The sequence below is a fragment of the Aphidius gifuensis genome, linkage group LG6, assembly GCF_014905175.1.
Source record: "Aphidius gifuensis isolate YNYX2018 linkage group LG6, ASM1490517v1, whole genome shotgun sequence".
Taxonomy (NCBI): domain Eukaryota; kingdom Metazoa; phylum Arthropoda; class Insecta; order Hymenoptera; family Braconidae; genus Aphidius; species Aphidius gifuensis.
Window position 1 is genome coordinate 9,055,285 of NC_057793.1, and position 19,832 is coordinate 9,075,116.

The 19,832-nt window shown below is 22.0% G+C and overlaps 2 protein-coding genes across 3 annotated transcripts; one reads left to right on the plus strand and one right to left on the minus strand.

Annotated features, from left to right (window-relative positions):
* Positions 1-327: 327 nt before the first annotated feature.
* On the plus strand, positions 328-1,353 carry LOC122859376 (longitudinals lacking protein-like). Of its 2 annotated transcripts, none has more exons than XM_044162929.1 (3): positions 328-541; positions 880-1,080; positions 1,159-1,353. In XM_044162929.1, the coding sequence occupies exons 2-3, from the start codon at positions 892-894 to the stop codon at positions 1,351-1,353; spliced, it is 384 nt and encodes a 127-aa protein (XP_044018864.1). In that variant the 5' UTR covers positions 328-541; positions 880-891. The 2 variants fall into 2 exon arrangements, with proteins under 2 accessions (XP_044018864.1, XP_044018865.1); XM_044162930.1 differs by lacking the exon at positions 328-541 and adding an exon at positions 619-721.
* Positions 1,316-12,752, minus strand: LOC122859369 (probable serine/threonine-protein kinase clkA). Its single transcript, XM_044162917.1, has 8 exons — positions 11,269-12,752; positions 9,486-10,451; positions 8,725-9,000; positions 7,047-7,207; positions 6,524-6,770; positions 6,330-6,445; positions 5,894-6,034; positions 1,316-5,542 (listed from the first exon to the last, which is right to left on the minus strand). Exons 1-8 carry the CDS (start codon positions 11,405-11,407, stop codon positions 4,643-4,645), a joined length of 2,946 nt encoding a protein of 981 aa, XP_044018852.1. The 5' UTR covers positions 11,408-12,752; the 3' UTR covers positions 1,316-4,642.
* Between the last annotated feature and the right edge of the window lie 7,080 nt (positions 12,753-19,832).

The following is a 19,832-nucleotide window of genomic DNA, read 5'->3' on the forward strand; positions in this document are numbered from 1 at the left end:
CAATATGACGTAAAAATAATAAAAAAAAAAAAAATCGTCAATATTGATTTGTCGAAGTTCACCCCATATATAAACATTTAAACAAAAAAATTTTTCAGTTTACAATGATAAATATTAATTAGTAAATATAAATAATTATTTAAAATAATTATTGATTAGTTAAACTGATTCATTGTGTATTTTTTTGACGTGTTTACATTGTCATTTTACAAACATCTCATGTCAAAATTGTCGTACATCTTGGAATTGTTAAATGACTGTAATATTTGGTTGTAATAAATAACCAATAGAGGGAACATCGTATACACACCAATACACACACACACAGAAAGAAGCAAAGAGAAGAAAAAAGAAGGATAAAAAAAAAAAAAAAACTTGTGTGTCAATTGGTGTGTTTTATGTTAATGTGGATTTATTGTAAAAAAAAAAAAATTCTTCTAAATCATCCATAATTAATTTTGTAAAACAAAATAATATAAAGCTTAAAAAATTGATAAACAATAATATATTTATATATTTATTATCATATAACCTGATCTTGGTGAGTTATTATTTTGTTAATATTTATTTCCGCGGTAAATAAGCAATGTCCGTATTTTGTTAAAAGCCTATTGTCGTTTGTGGTACTAGACTAGACAACATAAAATTGTTTTGACATTACATCAACAAAACTTGATAAAATATAATTATTAAAAATAATAAATAAAAACAAATATTATAGGTTAAGATAATATATACCTATATTTTTTTTGTAAAAAAGTATTTCACGTGGCTTTGAATTTATAAACTAATTGTAACCTCAAAAATATTAATAGTATATAATAAAAATATAAATAATCTATAAATTAATATTTTTTTATTGTTAATTAATTAATATAGATTTTCAATAAAATGGCTGGTGAACAACAACAATTTTTCCTAAAATGGAATGATTTTCAATCAAACATGGTATCATCATTTAAGCATCTACGAGATGAAAAAAGTTTTACAGATGTTACACTTGCTTGTGATGGACATACATGTAAAGCACACAAAATGGTATTATCAGCATGTAGTCCATACTTTAAATCACTTCTTGAGGTATTTATAATAAAATCAATATGACATTTGGTGAAGTATTAATGATAAAATATTAAATATTAATTAAATTTTTAACAGGAAAATCCGTCCAAGCATCCAATTATTATTCTTAAAGATGTAGCTTATACTCATCTTCAAGCTATTTTGGAATTTATGTATGCTGGTGAAGTCAATGTTTCACAGGATCAACTACCAGCATTTTTAAAAACAGCTGATAGACTCAAAGTTAAGGGACTTGCTGAAGCGCCGGGTGCTATTAAAAGAGAAGGCTAATATTCTGGAATTTATAGCAATGGTAATATATATTATATCTCTAATAATCATCATTTGACAGTCACAAGATTTCAAAACAAACTACAAATAAATAACCAATTCAATTTTTTTTTTTTTTTTTGTCCTCATACAATTTGTCTCAAGTATTTACAAAAATTTTCAGACTGAAAAAATGTTACAAATATTTAAAAAATAAATAAAAATAGTAGGTATAAATTAAATTCAAGTGGAAAACATAAAAATACACAAAAAAAAATGTTAAAATCAATCTACATTTTTTTTTTGATATTAAATTTGACACTTTTTAGATGTCAATAATTTGAGAAATGTCAAATTTAGTTTTTGACGTTTAAAAAAAAATGTTAAGTTTCAATTCTAACCTATAAATAATGTCATTTAATTTTTGACATTTAAAAAATGTCAAATTTGACAGTTTAAAAAAGTGTAGAATGTATTTAACATTTTTTTTTTTTTACTGTATACATTTAGCCAACACAAGTAATTATCAACTCTTCAGGTTCACAACTAAAATTGGTCTTTTTTTATTTTTTTTTTTATATAGGTATAATTTGCAATTATTGTTAATGATAATTTTAAAAAAATATTAAAGTTTTGAGCCTGAATAATAAATAATAATATGTGTTCTTAAAACACATATTAATCAAGCAATTAATAAATAAGAAAGTCAACATTTACAAATAGCCAGAAATTTGTAATAGAAAAAAAAAAAAAAAAAATGGTTTATTAAATAAATAATAGCAACTATCATCATCTTCGTGTTTTGAAAATAATAATTATTGTCATAACAGAATAAAAAATATTGTTCATTCAGTCTAATATTCTTGTTTACAAGTAAAAAAAAAAACCTGTTAGATGAAACTTATTAGAAGTTATAAAAAAAAAAAGGAAAAAGTTTTAACCATGATAATATTATGGAAATAAACTGTAAATAGATTTAATTATTATTATTTTTCTTTTACAATAAATAACACAGTTGAAAATAAATATTCATGGTTAATTTTAGCCAAATATACTGCAAGAATTTAACTGGTGTATTTACATTATTACCAATAGACCAAATTTATTTATGATAATAATATATATATAAAAAAAAAAAATGGTTTAAAGTTTAATATATATCATAAATAAAGAGATAAATTTGTAATGCCAGAGCGCACAGTTTCATCAATTCAACAATAAAAAATTTATGTAAAATAAAACGTAAAAAAAAAAAAAAACATTTCTTTTTTTGACAAAACTGTTTATGAATAATAATGATAATAATTATTAATTAACTTTTGATTATTATTCTTTTTTTAAATTTTTTTCTAAGGGTGCAATTGGTATTTTTTTTTAAATAATATTCAGCGAAATTAAACAATTTGTTTTTTAAATTTTACAATTCAGCATATGTCATATTATTAGATACAGAAAATATGTACCTTCAATTTATAATGCTATTGTAAAATATAACTGAGCGTTATTATCTCAGTTTAATTTTAAGTATATTTTAATTAATTTTTTTTTTTTTCTTTTGTCAATTTTTAAGTGTAATAACTAAAAATGAAAATTGATCATGTTTGATTTCGAAATTAATACATTGTTCTTATGAATAAATTGATCTTTTTCTATCTACTTGTAATTTTTTTTTTTCTATCTAAACTTTATGTCAAACTGAAAACAAATAATAATGGATTATAATTATTTAAACAATAAAATGACCATTTTTTTAACAACCAAAATGAATTAACAGATAAAATTTTACTTGGTTTATCATTTAGTGAATGACATTTACAATATAAATTAAAAATTACAAAAAAAAAACAAATCGAAATAATTGTCAACTTTTTTAGAAAAAAACACCAAAGTTTATGGATTTTTAAATTGTTATTACATCAATAATTGGTGATTATTGAGACTATAAAATTAAATAATTATTATAAAAGTTATTAACGTTTATAAAACATTGAGATTTCGAGATTTAACTTTACACAAATACAGGTGTTTATTTCGAAAATATTCCAACAAAATAAAGGATCAGTTGTACACAGGTAATATTTACTATTTCATCAGTTATTATCAAGTAATAATTATAAATTTTTTTGGCAGAAAGATGAAGATGGCTATTATTAATTTGACACTTGATTGAAATTATCAAAATTTTCAACTGTCAACTGATAAACTCTCGTTGGTGACAATCAATATGGAAATCTACAAAATGGAAATAATTACACTTCTTTTATGTTGAAACTTGAAAGATTTTTATATCTTTTTTTGAAGGATAAAAACTACTTTTAACAAAAAAAAATATACAATGAATAAATTAATATAAATTATGATTTATTTGAGGTGAATCATCTAAGTCGTATGAATTTCTCAGGTATTATTTTGTTACACAAATTTCTAAACACACCAATATACCAGTGTCATTAAAATTCAGGTACAAATCATGCAAAAATTACATCTATTATTTTATTTATGGAAAAATTTATATGACCTTTCATCAACTGGCAAACTTTGATAGTCAAATAAATCATAAAGTGCACCACACAATGATCAAAGTAAAAAAAAAAATTATCACAAAATCCAACAACAATTAAATCTCTCAAGATATAAAAATCAATGATTCAAATAATAATACAAAGTTCAAAATATTTTTAGCAATTATAAATTATTTATTATTCATTTTTCATAAATATGATATTATTTTCTTTTTCATTTTCAAGTAAACTGTCAATCAATTTCTGCAAATATATAAATTAATTTAACGAAAGAAAGTAATGAAGATAACTTAGTAGTCATTATATTAAAACTAAATTTGTCTTAAGATTTTATTTTGGCTCTTTCATTCACTTTATTTTATTTTTACTAATATCTCAAATATCAATTTGATTATTCATGAATTTCGGTTGTATCATGGACATAAAAATTTGTGCGTTAACAGTGCAAGCTTCTTATTAATTTTAGTGTAAAAAAAATTTAATATTACACAATTATATTTGTATTATTGTTATCATTAAGGAACATTGGCAGTATGTTTACATGTTTTTCTATAAAAAAAAAAAATTAGAGTATAAAGTTTTTTTTTAATACGTACTCATAGTGTTAAAAAAAAATTACAACATGGATAAACTTTCATTAAAATCTTTAAAAAAAAAAAATGTTATCTAATAAATAATTTTCATATTTACAATAATACTTGTAATCCAATATTTAATATAAATTTGTTTGTATTTTCGATTTAGTATTTCTATTAATATTTATTTTTCGATATATATTTATATAATAATCAATGAGTTGCAATAACATCTGGTGCACTTTTGGTACTTTCGATGCTGAATGGTCGATTTGAATCAATATCAATAACAGCCTCTGCTCGATGATGTGAATTTTGTGTTATTGGATATTTTCTAATATCAGAATTATGACTATTTGATGATACTGTTGTATCACTTTTTTTTTTATCACAATCAAATATAAAACTTTCATATCTTTCACCTGATCCAATTATTTGTTTTTTACATATATTATCATATTTATTATGTGTATCAATTTTTAGATCATGTGTATGATGTCTATGATAATTTTTATCATTATCATTTTGATAATAATTATCACAATTATCTGATAAATCAGATGAATTATGTATTGACCAACCAGCTGGTGCTGGTATATGTGAATTTGTATTACTAACACTTGGTTTTATCAATGTTAAACGACATCTTGGACATTTTTCTTGATTTTTTTTAGTTGATGAAATACTATTACAATGATAATAATTTTCATTTTTATATGAATTACTATTATTTATAGATAAATCAATATTATCATTATCATATTGTAATATATCATCAGTGTTATTATTACATGGATAAAATAAACTTTCACGTGTTTGACATGAATTATCACACATGTCAGGTTCATCATTTGTTTCTTGTAGTCTTTCTTGTGTTGCATTTTTAAAATTATTACATTGATGTATGTCATTTGTTTCTTCATTTTCATAATTCATTTCTAATACAAGTTCTTTTTTATAATCTTGTGGTACAAGTGTCATTTCAGGTATTATATCTTTATGTGAACATTCTTGAGTTGGTGATTCACATCTTTGTTGGCAGATATCTGTTTGTGATAAACCACTACGTCCAATTTCATCAAGACGATTTTCTTGTGATTGACGTATGTGTTCCTGTAATTATAAAATAAAAACAATAAATTAATACTATTATCAATTTTATACTTTGTTACAATACTAACAATACTAAAAACCTAGCAGCCTTTTTTTTATAATTTACAAATTGTTTTTCAAAATTTCACATTAATTTTAAGTTTTTTTTTTTTTTTTTGATAGGAAAAAAGTTAGGTCTTCGCAAAGTTTTTATTATTAGCAATTTTTCTTTTTTTCGATAGATTTAAAAATACTTGTGTTTCGAATTTTTTAGAAATTGATGATAGAGCTTTATTATTTTAATTTTGAGCTTTTTGGTAGCTAGGCTTTTTTGTAAGTAATTAAAAATGAACATTTAATTTTTTTATTTACTCTTATTATACGATGATCTCTTATTAATTTTCGGATACAATTGAAACCCAATGCAAATATCATTCCAAACATTATCATTGAAAATATAACTAAAATTATAACAATTCTAGTTGAATCAAGAGCGATAGATCCTTTAGTATTCTGCAACAAAAAAACGTAAAAATTACACATATGACCGTGGTGGAAAAAAAATGATTGGTAATTATTATAATAATTTTAAATATAATTTTTTCTATAATCGAAATTTGAATACGTCTAACACAAATTATGGTTGAAATTTTTTGCCAAGATAATTTTATTTCGTAATCGAAATTTCATAGATTAAAAGTTTTGCATTTTTTAATTAATAAGCTATTCACAACAAAGACAAGATAATAACAAGATTTTCATTGAATTTTTAAAAGCTTATACAATCGATGTTTCAAGTAATTCTCACCCCACAAATTGACACATCCTCGTCCCATCGAAGACGACAATTATGTTTGCCATTGCATTGTAAATGAGATGCAATACATGTTGCATCATCACAATCATACTCATCTGGTCGACAAGCTATAAAATAAATACGAAAAATAAAAAAAATAAATCAATTTCTAACTGAATGATAAATTACTATATTTTTCTACTCACGTTTATCGTTGCTTTCTTTGTCTCTCACAGCTGTAATAAATGATTCAAAGCTGCTATTTAATGCTTTTGGCTCTAAATAAAATCGTATATACATTGTATTTGTTTTTGTAACTACTGGCTCAGCAATACTACCACAAAAATTCTTGATACGTGATGGCATATCAGTACGTTCACCAAAAACATCTAAAAAATTTGCATCACAATCATTTGGTTTGTCTAATTTAAATGAGTCAAAAGTTAACTGCATCTGTAAATGAAAAAAAAAAAAAAATCATTAATTAAAATATTTATATTTTTTTATACATTTATTTATTCATTGTTGGATAGTTGAATTACTTTTTTTGAGTTTTTAAATTCACTATATTTTAGAGATTAATTTTTAATTGAAAAACAAAAAAAATTAATACACATATATATTTTGTAAGGACAGAAAATTTATCATGGAAATTATATATTTTTTGAAAAGAATTTTATTGCATTGTATGGTTTTAAAATATATATTATAATGTCATATGATTTATACCCGCCATCCATCTTTTGCAGTTATTGCCCAAAGACAATCGAATGCAATGCTATTTTTTTCAGCCTTTTTTTTCTCTTCTTGCGCATCCTCACTGCTGATTAACGTTTGTGAATCGCATTCAACAGCGATATAACAATGATCCTGATCTGTTGACACTCCCTCTGTAATTATAATAATTAATCAAATAAATTAAGCACATGAATATCATATATAAAAATGATTGATACCCTGCAACATAAGTAACAACTACGCATACATGTATCCACGTAATAATATGTAGTTTAATTATTAAAGATACAAAATAAATATGTAACATTAATTTCAACTACCCAAGTGGAAAAAATATATTTAATTTATATTTAATGGAAATATAAATTAAATTTAATGGATATACAGTTTTGGACATACTAAAAGTAAATTTAGAAAAAATTTAGAAAAGATTTAGAACAAATATAAATTAAATTTAGAATATGTTCAAGTTTGGACATACTAAAATTAAACTTTTTCTAAATTTTTTCTTAATTTTTTTTTTATTTTTTGTAAATTTTTTTTAAATTTAATTTTCGTATGTTCGAAACTGTATATATTTTAAATTTAGTTTATATTTTTTCTAAATCTTTTCTAATTTTTTTCTAAATTTAATTTTAGTATGTCCAAAACTGTATATATTTTAAATTTAATTCATATTTTTTCTAAATTTTTTCTAAATATAAAATAAATTTATTTCATATTTCCAATAAATATATTTTTTCCACTTGGGATATGTATTGTAAATGATAAAAAAAAAAAAAATAATAACTTAAATGGATAAACTACGCCAGGTGATATCTGCCTCAAACACCTCTTTTTATTTTTTTTTTTTTTAAAATAAAGATCATGTAACACTAAAATCCTGAATTAAATTTATTCATACTTTAATAATAATCATTTTATACTGCTATAAAAATTCACATGTGTTATTTCAAATATTTTTTAAACAATAATATCATAAATAAATAAATAAATATGAAATTTCACAATTTATTAAATTTATTTTTACTATATATCTTGGATAAATTTAAAGTTAGTTAATTTAAAAAAAAAATTAGTAAATATTTATCTATTATCGTAGTGAAATTTTTTTTTTAACATGGATATTATTGTTTAAATATTAAGACCAAGATAATAACTACAAAAAAATACCCAAAATATCGTGAATAAAAAAATCTCTTTTATCATTCAAAAACTCTCACAATTATCGATGACAACTGTCCTTTTTATATAAGGAATAAAAAAAGAAGAAAAATAATAATTTTGTAGAAAGTTTGTTATCAATATATTTTTTTAGAGTTTATTATCGAAAAAAATTTCTAAATGTAAGTGGTTATTGGTGAGTTCATGATGACAAAGTTTGTAAATGCATGTAAGGTCATACTAAAACTTTGACTCATTGTTTAAATATAAAATAATTATTAACTTAACTTAATTAAAATTACAAGAATTTAATTTATTTTTATCTTTAATATAATGATTTTCTATAATTATAAAAAATATATATAAAAAACTTTTTTCATCCACATATAGACATATAATTAATTATTTCAAGAATATTATTAAATTTTTCTACCCTAAAAATTTAATAACCTCATTAAAATATGTCTTAATTAAAAATTGAAAAAATATTTAATATTGTACTTACGATTTGTAGGACGTGGTACCATTGTCCATATAGCTTTGAAGCCTTGATACTCAATTGTATCATCACTGTGAAAATGTAACCACAGATATCTCGATTTTGATATTATTTCTGGTGGAAAATTTGTTCCACAATATTTTTTAATTAATGTTGAAAAACCATATTTTCCATCTCGCACTTCGAGATAATCAAATCGGCATTCTGTTTCTTTATCATTATTTGCTGCTTCCAATTCAAAAATATCTCGAAAGTCGAGTTTTAGTAACATCCCTTCATCAGCTGTAACATAAAATTATATTTTTTTAATTGAAATCAACTATGTTAATTTGATATTTATTAATTGAACAATTTTTTAAAAATTTGTATTACAACCCTGATTGAAATATTTCTCCAACTTTTTCCAACTTTCTCCGCCTTTTTTCCAACTTTCTCCACCTTTTTACGAAAATGACCCATGGTTGGAAAGAAGTTGGAAAAAAGTTGGAGTACATTTCAGGTTGGAGAAATGGCGGAAAAAAGTTGGAGAAAAGTCGGAAAAAAGTTGGAGTAAATTTTTGGTTGGAGAAATTTGTCCGCCATTTCTCTAACCATGGGTCATTTTCGTAAAAAGTTGGAGAAATGGCGGAGAAAAGTTGGAAAAAAGTCGGAGAAAAGTCGGAGAAATATTTCTACCAGGGAAAAACAAAAAAAAAAATTTTATAATTTTGAGTGAAAATTTGAGAGTTATTTAATAAAATCAGGAATTTTTAAATATTGAAACATACCTTCTAGTACTCTAACACAATCCACCGAAGCCTGATAATTTTGTGGATAATTTGGACTGTAAAATTCATTTTTCGATGGATCATCGTTTTCAAATTTTTCACATGCATTTTTTGGTGTTTCCCTCTTGTTACGTTTCCAAAAATCAATATCAGTATTTAAAAAATTAAACACAGTATAATTGTTATACATTTTATCATCACTATCAATTGTTGATAAAAAATTATTATTAATTTTAATTTTATCATGTTTATTTAAACCATTGGAATTTTTGTAAATATAATTTTTTTCTTTTATCTTATTTAAAGTAGAAACATTGACTTTATTAATATTTAATTTGGTAATTTTTGGAAGAAATACAACATTTTTTATTGGCTGATTATTGAATAGCTCACTTGTATTAAACTTCAAGCTATTATCTATAACAATTGGAACATTTTTATTATGATAAGTACTATTATTTTTTTTACTATTAAAATCCAACTTTTTAATTACCAAATTATCATTTATCCCATTAATTAATTTCAAAGAATCTACTTGTTTAACAGTGTCACTATTTTTTAAAATGACACTTTTATTTGACCTTAATAATTTATTTTTTTTTAAATAATTTTTATTTTCATCTATTAAGGTATTATTTTTAGGCTTTATCATTTGTGTGTTTTGTGATATTTTAACATTGTACTTGGCTCTTGATGGTATACTATAATTATTTGATTTATTTTTGTTAATTTTTTCGTTTAATTTTATGTTATTTTCCACTTCGCTGTTATTGATATTGCTGGTTGTATAGTAGTTGTTTATTGCGTTTATTTGAGATGATCTGTTATTTGTTTTCATAACCCTTTCAAAAGTATGATAATCAGTCAAGGTGTTCATTCCACTTTGATAATATAAATACTTTAACGTAATGCTTTCATTTTTTGATTTGTTATTTTGATTATATTTTTTTGGTTGAATGCCAGTAACTGCAACATAAAAATCACATTATTCAAATTAAATTTTATGGAGATAAAAGAAATTCTAATTTTTATTGAGCTTAAAAAGCTACTTATGTTCTAGCTTTGATTTTGATTTAAAAATTTATATTTTTTGTTATTTATTATTTTCTAAAACTTTGGAAAAATTTTTATATTATCAAAATCATGAAATTTTTTCAAAACAGTTTTATTAAATATTTCCAAAGGGTCAGTACATTTTACAGTAAAATTTTTCCTTGCATCATGATTTTACATGAAGCTCAAAAACAAAGTACTCGGTGGTTAAAATAATCTCTTATTAAATATTAACAAAGTTTGTAAATGCATAAGATCAAAACTACTTAAAAATTTTTGTTTTTTATTCAATTTGAAGAAGCTAATTTTGTATATTAACCTTCCCCCCGAATATAATTGATGTAATTATAAAAATTCAAATCTTGTATAAAATAATTATTAATTGTTAATTGAAGTGTTTTTAAATTTATATTTTCAAAATAAAATGGCTTTCAGAATTAGATATAATTTATTGTTTTTTTGTTTTTAGTATATTTATTTATTTATACTAATATATTTTACAATAATAAATGATTATGACAATAAAATAATTGTTTTGATATTACTACATTCTGTTTGTATTAAATTATATTAAATTAATTTTATTTTTTAAATGTTATAACATTAATAAATTGAAAAAATATATATTTTAGTATAGTTTGAACTATTTTTTATTAAAATTTCTTATAAAAAGCAGACGATATGCTCAACCTGGTTAGTACCTAAATATAGAAACATTAATTCTACTCACCCAGTATGAGAAACAGCAAAACATGTGATGGTAACCAGGCCACCATTGTAAATTCTTTTCGTATTTTTATGTATATTTTAATTGATAATTTATAACATATTTTTTTTTTAAAACCGTAATTTAATAATAATATATTCATATATTGAAAACTTGATTAAACAATATATTTTATTTACTTTAATAAAATATTTTACAATCCATTTTGTAGTGGCTTTTAATACTAATAATTGTTTTATTATATTACATTATTTATGCCAATCACTCATCTACACTTAAAATTGATAATATTTTTCAACAATAAAATCAAACTATTACTACGTTAATCATTAAATAAAACATAATTAAATTATGAAATTACTCAGTAAAACATAAAACACGATGTCATTACTATAATTAACTTTGTCAACGATAATAAATTAAAATTAACAAATTTTTCCATGTTTTTTATTGTTTTCTTTTTCATAAAATGATTAATGCACGTTATGATCCAAGTAATTTAAAATAAAAATATTAAAAAAATAAAAATAATTAGTGGTATTGAGGTGAGAAAACAAAAAGCATAACATCTGTTTTATTAACAAAACATTTTTATCTAGATTTTACATGAAATAATTCAACTTTATTGTTAATTTTAGAAATTTAATTTGATTAAAATATATGACAGAAAATTAATTACAATTAATTAAAGTTTATTTTAATTTTTAAACAATTAGCAAAAAAACAATTTTCTTTTAACTTGTACTGAAGCCCATTTGTATTATTGAAATAAAAAAGGTCATTAACACTAAGCAGAGCTTGCGTAAATAAATATTTTGGAATAAAAAAATTACTTGATAAATTGACTTTTAAAAAAAATAATTTTTAGTCTGAAAATTAAATATTTACAATATGATATTTATCAATTATTAACGTTGAACTTTTGTCAATTTAATATTATGTTTCATTAGAATAATTTTATACAAGAAATTTATAACAGTCGAGGTCACTAAGTTTTAAGCCAATATCGTCTAGAAGTATTTTTATCATCTATGTGCAACAGTCAGAAATTTGTTCATTATATATTTTTGACTTTTTCATATACATACAATTAAACTAAGACATAAAAACTACACAAATAATAAAAAATGTACAATAAAAACTGAAAATATATGACTAAGATAATTATTTTTTAATAACTTTGAAACACAGTAGAATTTTTTTAACCCAAACAATCTATTTATTATATATTAATTTGTTTATTTTCATCATAAAAATGAAATATAACTAATTTTTAATTCACCAACACATATTAAAAATTTGGCTTTGACTTTAAATATACACTTTAAATATAAAATTTTGTCAATTATACGACATAATGTTAATGCTTATATATTTTTAAAGTATACACACTTCTAAAACAAATTATTGATTGTGCTTGCACGCGTTTCTTATCCAGAGCAGAAAGCAATGTGACGCGCGCGCAGTGTCAATGCAATTGCGACTGTGAAAATATTCAACTAAAACCCTCAATATAACATATATATAATATGAAACGAATTATAAATAAAAGTAGTTTATTAACTTTTCAATAATCTAACTCCCTTCATTATTCACTAACGGCAGTACAATATATTTTTAAGCATCATATGAGCAGAATTTGTAGGAAAAAAAAAACAGCATTTCATGAGATAAAAAAATAGATGTTAGAATATAGTCAGAGACGACGGCATTATCTTCAATCGGTATAGTACTGGTTGTTTTTTTTGTAATGCAGCTTTATTCATATAATATAATATATATACGTTATAATTTTTGTATTCAAGGAAATTAGTATTCGATTGTTGTTTATTATTTACCACTAATTTAAAATAGACGAATTACAAACATAAATTACTATTAGTTTAAACAAAATAAGTGAAATAAAAACAAAACATAAATTTACGATTTATGTCCCCAAAAACCCTCAATTTTTAATGACCTATTTATTTATCATACCTTTAATAATCAAAAGACGTGAAATATTTTTAAAAAATTTCAAAATTTTGAAATATAAAGTTGAATAAATTGCTACAAAAAAAAAAAAAAATTAGGCAGTTTCTATTATAATATTATTAACATGTATCGAAATATCGCCAAATTTTTTTTTTTTTTTTTTATCCAGCAATTTATTCAACTTTATATTTCAAAATTTTGACATTTTTTAAAAATATTTCACGTCTTTTGATTATTAAAGGTATGATAAATAAATAGGCAATCAAAAATTGAGGGTTTTTTGGGACAAAAATCGTAAATTTATGTTTTTTTTTTATTTTTAATAAATATATTTTTTCCACTTGGATAAATGAATATTGTTGTTAAATTTTTTGAATAACATTCGACTCAGCAGATTTTCAATTATGTTGGAATAATAAATTTATTTTTACATTATTTTTTAAAATTTTAATATAACACTTTTGGAAGATTACTTGCCACAGCATCAATTAAAAACATCATTAATAAACAATTTAAATATTAATTAAACAATAGATTTTATAAATATCCTGATAACTGAATTGTAATTTTATCTTATTGTATTATTTTTATTTACTACCCTTTTTTCGCAGAATATTTATAATATATGAAACATTAAAAGTATAATATTATTTAAGAACTTTTATTTTTCCCAATTATGTATTCTGATTTTATATTACTGATAATTAATCATTAAAACCAAAAACATCTACCTGCACATTTCCAACATTCATTACAATCCCAAAATTCCTGACATGCAGTTGCGTTTGGGCCATTATCCTTTCTAGTCCAGCACCACATGTGAAGAAAATCTGCACATCCTGCCCAACATTTACTTTCTTTACATCCATGTTGTTCGGAACATAGTGGTGGAGTCATGGGGTGTCTTTTGATCCTGCCATTTAAAGTTTCATTATAATTTTGTGGTAATGAATTTACACAGAAAAGTGTACTCAAACCAAAAATTGTTATTATTACCAATATTAATATGTGCTTCATCTGGAATTAATTATTTTAAAACAATGATTTGATACTTTCAAATAGAAGAAAAAATAAAATAAACTGTAATTCATGTATTATTTCACTATTATATTCAATTTTATATATTAATTATCTACTTACTTTTTCGAAATTGGATATTTTTTTATTTTTTACAAGTTGGTTCTGAAAATTGATTATGTAGTGAAAATGAGAAGTTTTCAATCCATTATATACTCGAAGAACATTAGCAATTATAAATAATTAAATTTTAAATATTACGAATAGAACTAAAGTGCATTTCAATTAATAATTACTAATTATGATAAAAAAATAATAATGAAAATAATTGTAGGTTTTTAAAATTCAATGAATCGCTAATGTCCTTCGAGTATATAATGAATTGGAAAATTATTGATAAAAATAATAATTGTAAATATAAGCTGATTAAATTTTTCTGTTGCATCGACACAAATAAAGACATATTTTTATGTGAATATTTTTTTAAATATTATTTGTTATTAATTTCTATTTTAATATACATATAATTAGGTGTTTAAAAATAGAAACCAAATTTAATTTACATTTCCTTAATCTTTAATTATATGGAATTTTGTTGTACAAAATAATTGTATTTTATATTTTTCAAAACATAAAATAAATTTACTTAAAACTTTTTTCGACATTGCAAAAAAAAAATTTGGATGTACTTCAAATTTAATTTATATTTTCCAAAAATATGAAATAAATTTACTTTTTGTATAGATATAGATTACATATGAATTAAATATAAATTACATGTAAATTAAATTTAATTTATATTTTTTAAAACATTAATCAAATTTAATTCACATATATTTTAAATATAAATTAAATTTATTTTATATTTCCAATAAATATATTTTTTTCACTTGGGATATTTTTATGTAGAATTTTTTTTTTTAAATATTATTTGTTATTATTTCTATTATTAATATACATATATATGAGGCATTTTAAATGAAACCAGAAAGCAATAATTATTATTCAGGTCTACGAAGTAAATTTATTTCATATTTTTGGAAAATATAAATTAAATTTGAAGTACATCCAAATTTTTTTTTTGCAATGTCGAAAAAAAAAAAATTTTAAGTAAATTTATTTTATGTTTTGAAAAAATATAAAATACATTTACTTTTCGTATAGATATAGATTACATATGAATTAAATGTAAATTACATGTAAATTAAATTTAATTTATATTTTTTAAAACATTAATTAAATTTAATTCACATATATTTTAAATATAAATTAAATTTATTTTATATTTCCAATAAATATATTTTTTTCACTTGGGTAATAATTAATTTTTTGTTGATACAAATTCTTCATTCAATTGTTGTGCCTATGTACTTTCCATATTATAATCTTCATCATCAATCAGAATCAAATTTTTTATTACTATCATAAATTCTTCTTTTATCAATTGGTCTACGATTTTTTTGGAATTTATTATTTCTAACATCGGACGCAGAACATTGTCTTGGACGCACATCAGCTGGAAGAAGTGGTCTTGGTTTTTATATTTTTATTATTTGAATTAGATGATTCATAATTATTATCTCTTAATTTTAGCACTCATGTAAAATTTGATAATGATGATGATAAACGCACATATCATAAATTTTCTTTCATTTTCCCATTTCTATTTTTGGTTTTTCTTCTTCCATTTCACGTCTCAGTGCTTTAAGTTCTTTTCTTTCAGCTTCAATTTTTTCACGGTCGATTAAAATTGGTTCTATTTCGTTAGAATTCACTGATGACAATTTATCTGGTGATTTTCTATTACTCCGTTTCGGCACTTGTGTTATGAATTTTGCTAATTATCAATTATCAATTATTGTAGTTGTTGCTTTTTTACGATGCATTGTTGAATTTTAATTTAATGATTTTGCGGTATTATTATTATATTTTTATCAATATATTTAGAAAAAATATTTATTTTATAATACTACAATTGAGGACCTGTATACAATAACGACCTGCACGCTCGAAAAACGGTAGAAGTATGTTTAATGACTTGGACAATTCTTAATTTTCAAAATCATCAAAAAAAAAAATTAAAAAATATAGGCGTGTAGGAAACGTTAAAAGAAAAATATAGCTTTTATAGTTTTTTTTTTTTTTTTTAAATTATTTTAATTGAAAAAAGTTATTTAAAAAAATTATTCCATCTCCGATTTTTTTCATTTTTCAGTAATAATACGAGTAGCTGTCTCTTGATATTATTTATTTTATTTGTGTCAATAGAAAATTGAATCTTCTTATTTTTAATTCAACTATTTAGCGAAGAAATTTTAAAATTTCAATAAATTCCAGCGTAAAATGTTTATTTATATATGCAGAATATATTTCTGTAATTTAAAAAATTTAAATTAATAATAAAATTTTAATAATTAAAATTTAAATTAATAATATAGTTTCATTTTTATTTACTCTCCTTTGAGAACGTTGAGCTGAATCACATTCGGTTATGTTGTTTCATAAGTTTTTATCAACAAAATCGGGCTGGAGTGAAGGGAAATACTAGAAAATTAAACTTATTATTTGTCCCAATGACAACAAAAAAAACATATATGTTTCCGGAAGATTCACAGGATAGACCTGAATAATAATTATTGCTTTCTGGTTTCATTTAAAATGCCTCATATATATGTATATATTAATAATAGAAATAATAACAAATAATATTTTTAAAAAAAAATTCTACATAAAAATATGTCTCATTTTATTTGTGTCGATGCAACAGAAAAATTTAATCAGCTTATATTTACAATAATTATTTTTATCAATAATTTTCCAATTCATTATATACTCGAAGGACATTAGCGATTATGAATAATTGAATTTTAAAAACCTACAATTATTTTCATTATTTTTTTATCATAATTAGTAATTATTAATTGAAATGCGCTTTATTTCTATTCGTAATATTTAAAATTTAATTATTTATAATTGCTTATGTTCTTTGAGTATATAATGGATTGAAAACTTCTCATTCTCACTACATAATTAATTTTCAGAACCAACTTGTAAAAAATAAAAAAATATCCAATTTCGAAAAAGTAAGTAGATAATTAATATAGAAAATTAAATATAATAGTAAAATAGTATATGAATTACAGTTTATTTTTTTTTTTTTTCTATTTGAAAGTATTAAATCATTGTTTTAACATAATTAATTCCAGATGAAGCACATATTAATATTGGTAATAATAACAATTTTTGGTTTGAGTACACTTTTCTGTGTAAATTCATTACCACAAAATTATAATGAAACTTCAAATGGAAGGATCAAAAGACACCCCTTGACTCCACCACAATGTTCCCAACGACATGGATGTAAAGAAAGTAAATGTTGGGCAGGATGTGCAGATTTTCTTCACATGTGGTGCTGGACTAGAAAGGATAATGGCCCAAACGCAACTGCATGTCGGGAATTTTGGGATTGTCGTTCATGTTGGAAATGTGCAGGTAAATGTTTTTGGTTTTAATGATTAATTATCCGTAATATAAAATCAAAATACATAATTGGGAAAAATAAAAGTTCTTAAATAATATTATACTTTTAATGTTTCATATATTATAAATATTCTGCGGAAAAAGGGTAGTAAATAAGAATAATACCATAAGATAAAATTGCAATTCAGTTATCAGGATATTTATAAAATCTATTGTTTAATTAATATTTAAATTGTTTATTAATGATGTTTTTAATTGATGCTGTGGCAAGTAATCTTCCAAAAATGTTATATTAAAATTTTTAAAAATAATGTAAAAATAAATTTATTATTTCAACATAATTGAAAATCTGCTGAGTCGAATGTTATTCAAAAAATTTAACAACAATATTCATTTATCCAAGTGGAAAAAATATATTTATTAAAAATAAAAAAAAAAACATAAATTTACGATTTATGTCTTAAAAAACCCTCAATTTTTGATTGCCTATTTATTTATTATACCTTTAATAATCAAAAGACGTGAAATATTTCTAAAAAATGTCAAAATTTTGAAATATAAAGTTGAATAAATTGCTGGATAAAAAAAAAAAAAAAAAATTTGGCGATATTTCGATAGGAATGCTGATCGACACATTAAAAATTGACACGAGCTAGTTAGACATATAAAATTTACACAAATGAAAAAGACACAAATCAGTTAGATACAATTTGAAGCGACACAAATTGAATTCACACGTATTAATCGGACACATAATATTTAAATTATTTTATGAAAGACACAAAAAAATTACATTTATAATTAGACACAAAATAATTAATAACAAATATAACAGACACATATAATCTATTATTAGACACATTAAAATGAAAAACTTCAAAGAACGACACAATTGCTGGATAAAAACAAAAAAAATTAGGCGGTTTTTATTATAATATTATTAAGATGTATCAAAATATCGCCAAATTTTTTTTTTTCTTTATCCAGCAATTTAGTCAACTTTATATTCCAAAATTTTGACATTTTTAAAAAATATATTTCACGTCTTTTGATTATTAAAGGTATGATAAATAAATAGGCAATCAAAAATTGAGGGTTTTTTGGGACATAAATCGTAAATTTATGTTTTTTTTTTATTTTTAATAAATATATTTTTTCCACTTGGATAAATGAATATTGTTGTTAAATTTTTTGAATAACATTCGACTCAGCAGATTTTCAATTATGTTGGAATAATAAATTTATTTTTACATTATTTTTTAAAATTTTAATATAACACTTTTGGAAGATTACTTGCCACAGCATCAATTAAAAACATCATTAATAAACAATTTAAATATTAATTAAACAATAGATTTTATAAATATCCTGATAACTGAATTGTAATTTTATCTTATGGTATTATTCTTATTTACTACCCTTTTTCCGCAGAATATTTATAATATATGAAACATTAAAAGTATAATATTATTTAAGAACTTTTATTTTTCCCAATTATGTATTTTGATTTTATATTACTGATAATTAATCATTAAAACCAAAAACATTTACCTGCACATTTCCAACATTTTTGACAATTATCGCTCCAGTCACATGCAGTTGCGTTCGGGCCATTATCCTCGCTAGTCCAGCACCACATGTGAAGAAAATCTGCACATCCTGCCCAACATTTACTTTCTTTACATCCATGTCGTTGGGAACATTGTGGTGGAGTCAAGGGGTGTCTTTTGATCCTTCCATTTGAAGTTTCATTATAATTTTGTGGTAATGAATTTACACAGAAAAGTGTACTCAAACCAAAAATTGTTATTATTATCAATATTAATATGTGCTTCATCTGGAATTAATTATTTTAAAACAATGATTTGATACTTTCAAATAGAAGAAAAAATAAAATAAACTGTAATTCATGTATTATTTCACTATTATATTCAATTTTATATATTAATTATCTACTTACTTTTTCGAAATTGGATAATTTTTTATTTTTCACAAGTTGGTTCTGAAAATTGATTATGTAGTGAAAATGAGAAGTTTTTAATCCATTATATACTCGAAGAACATTAGCAATTATAAATAATTAAATTTTAAATATT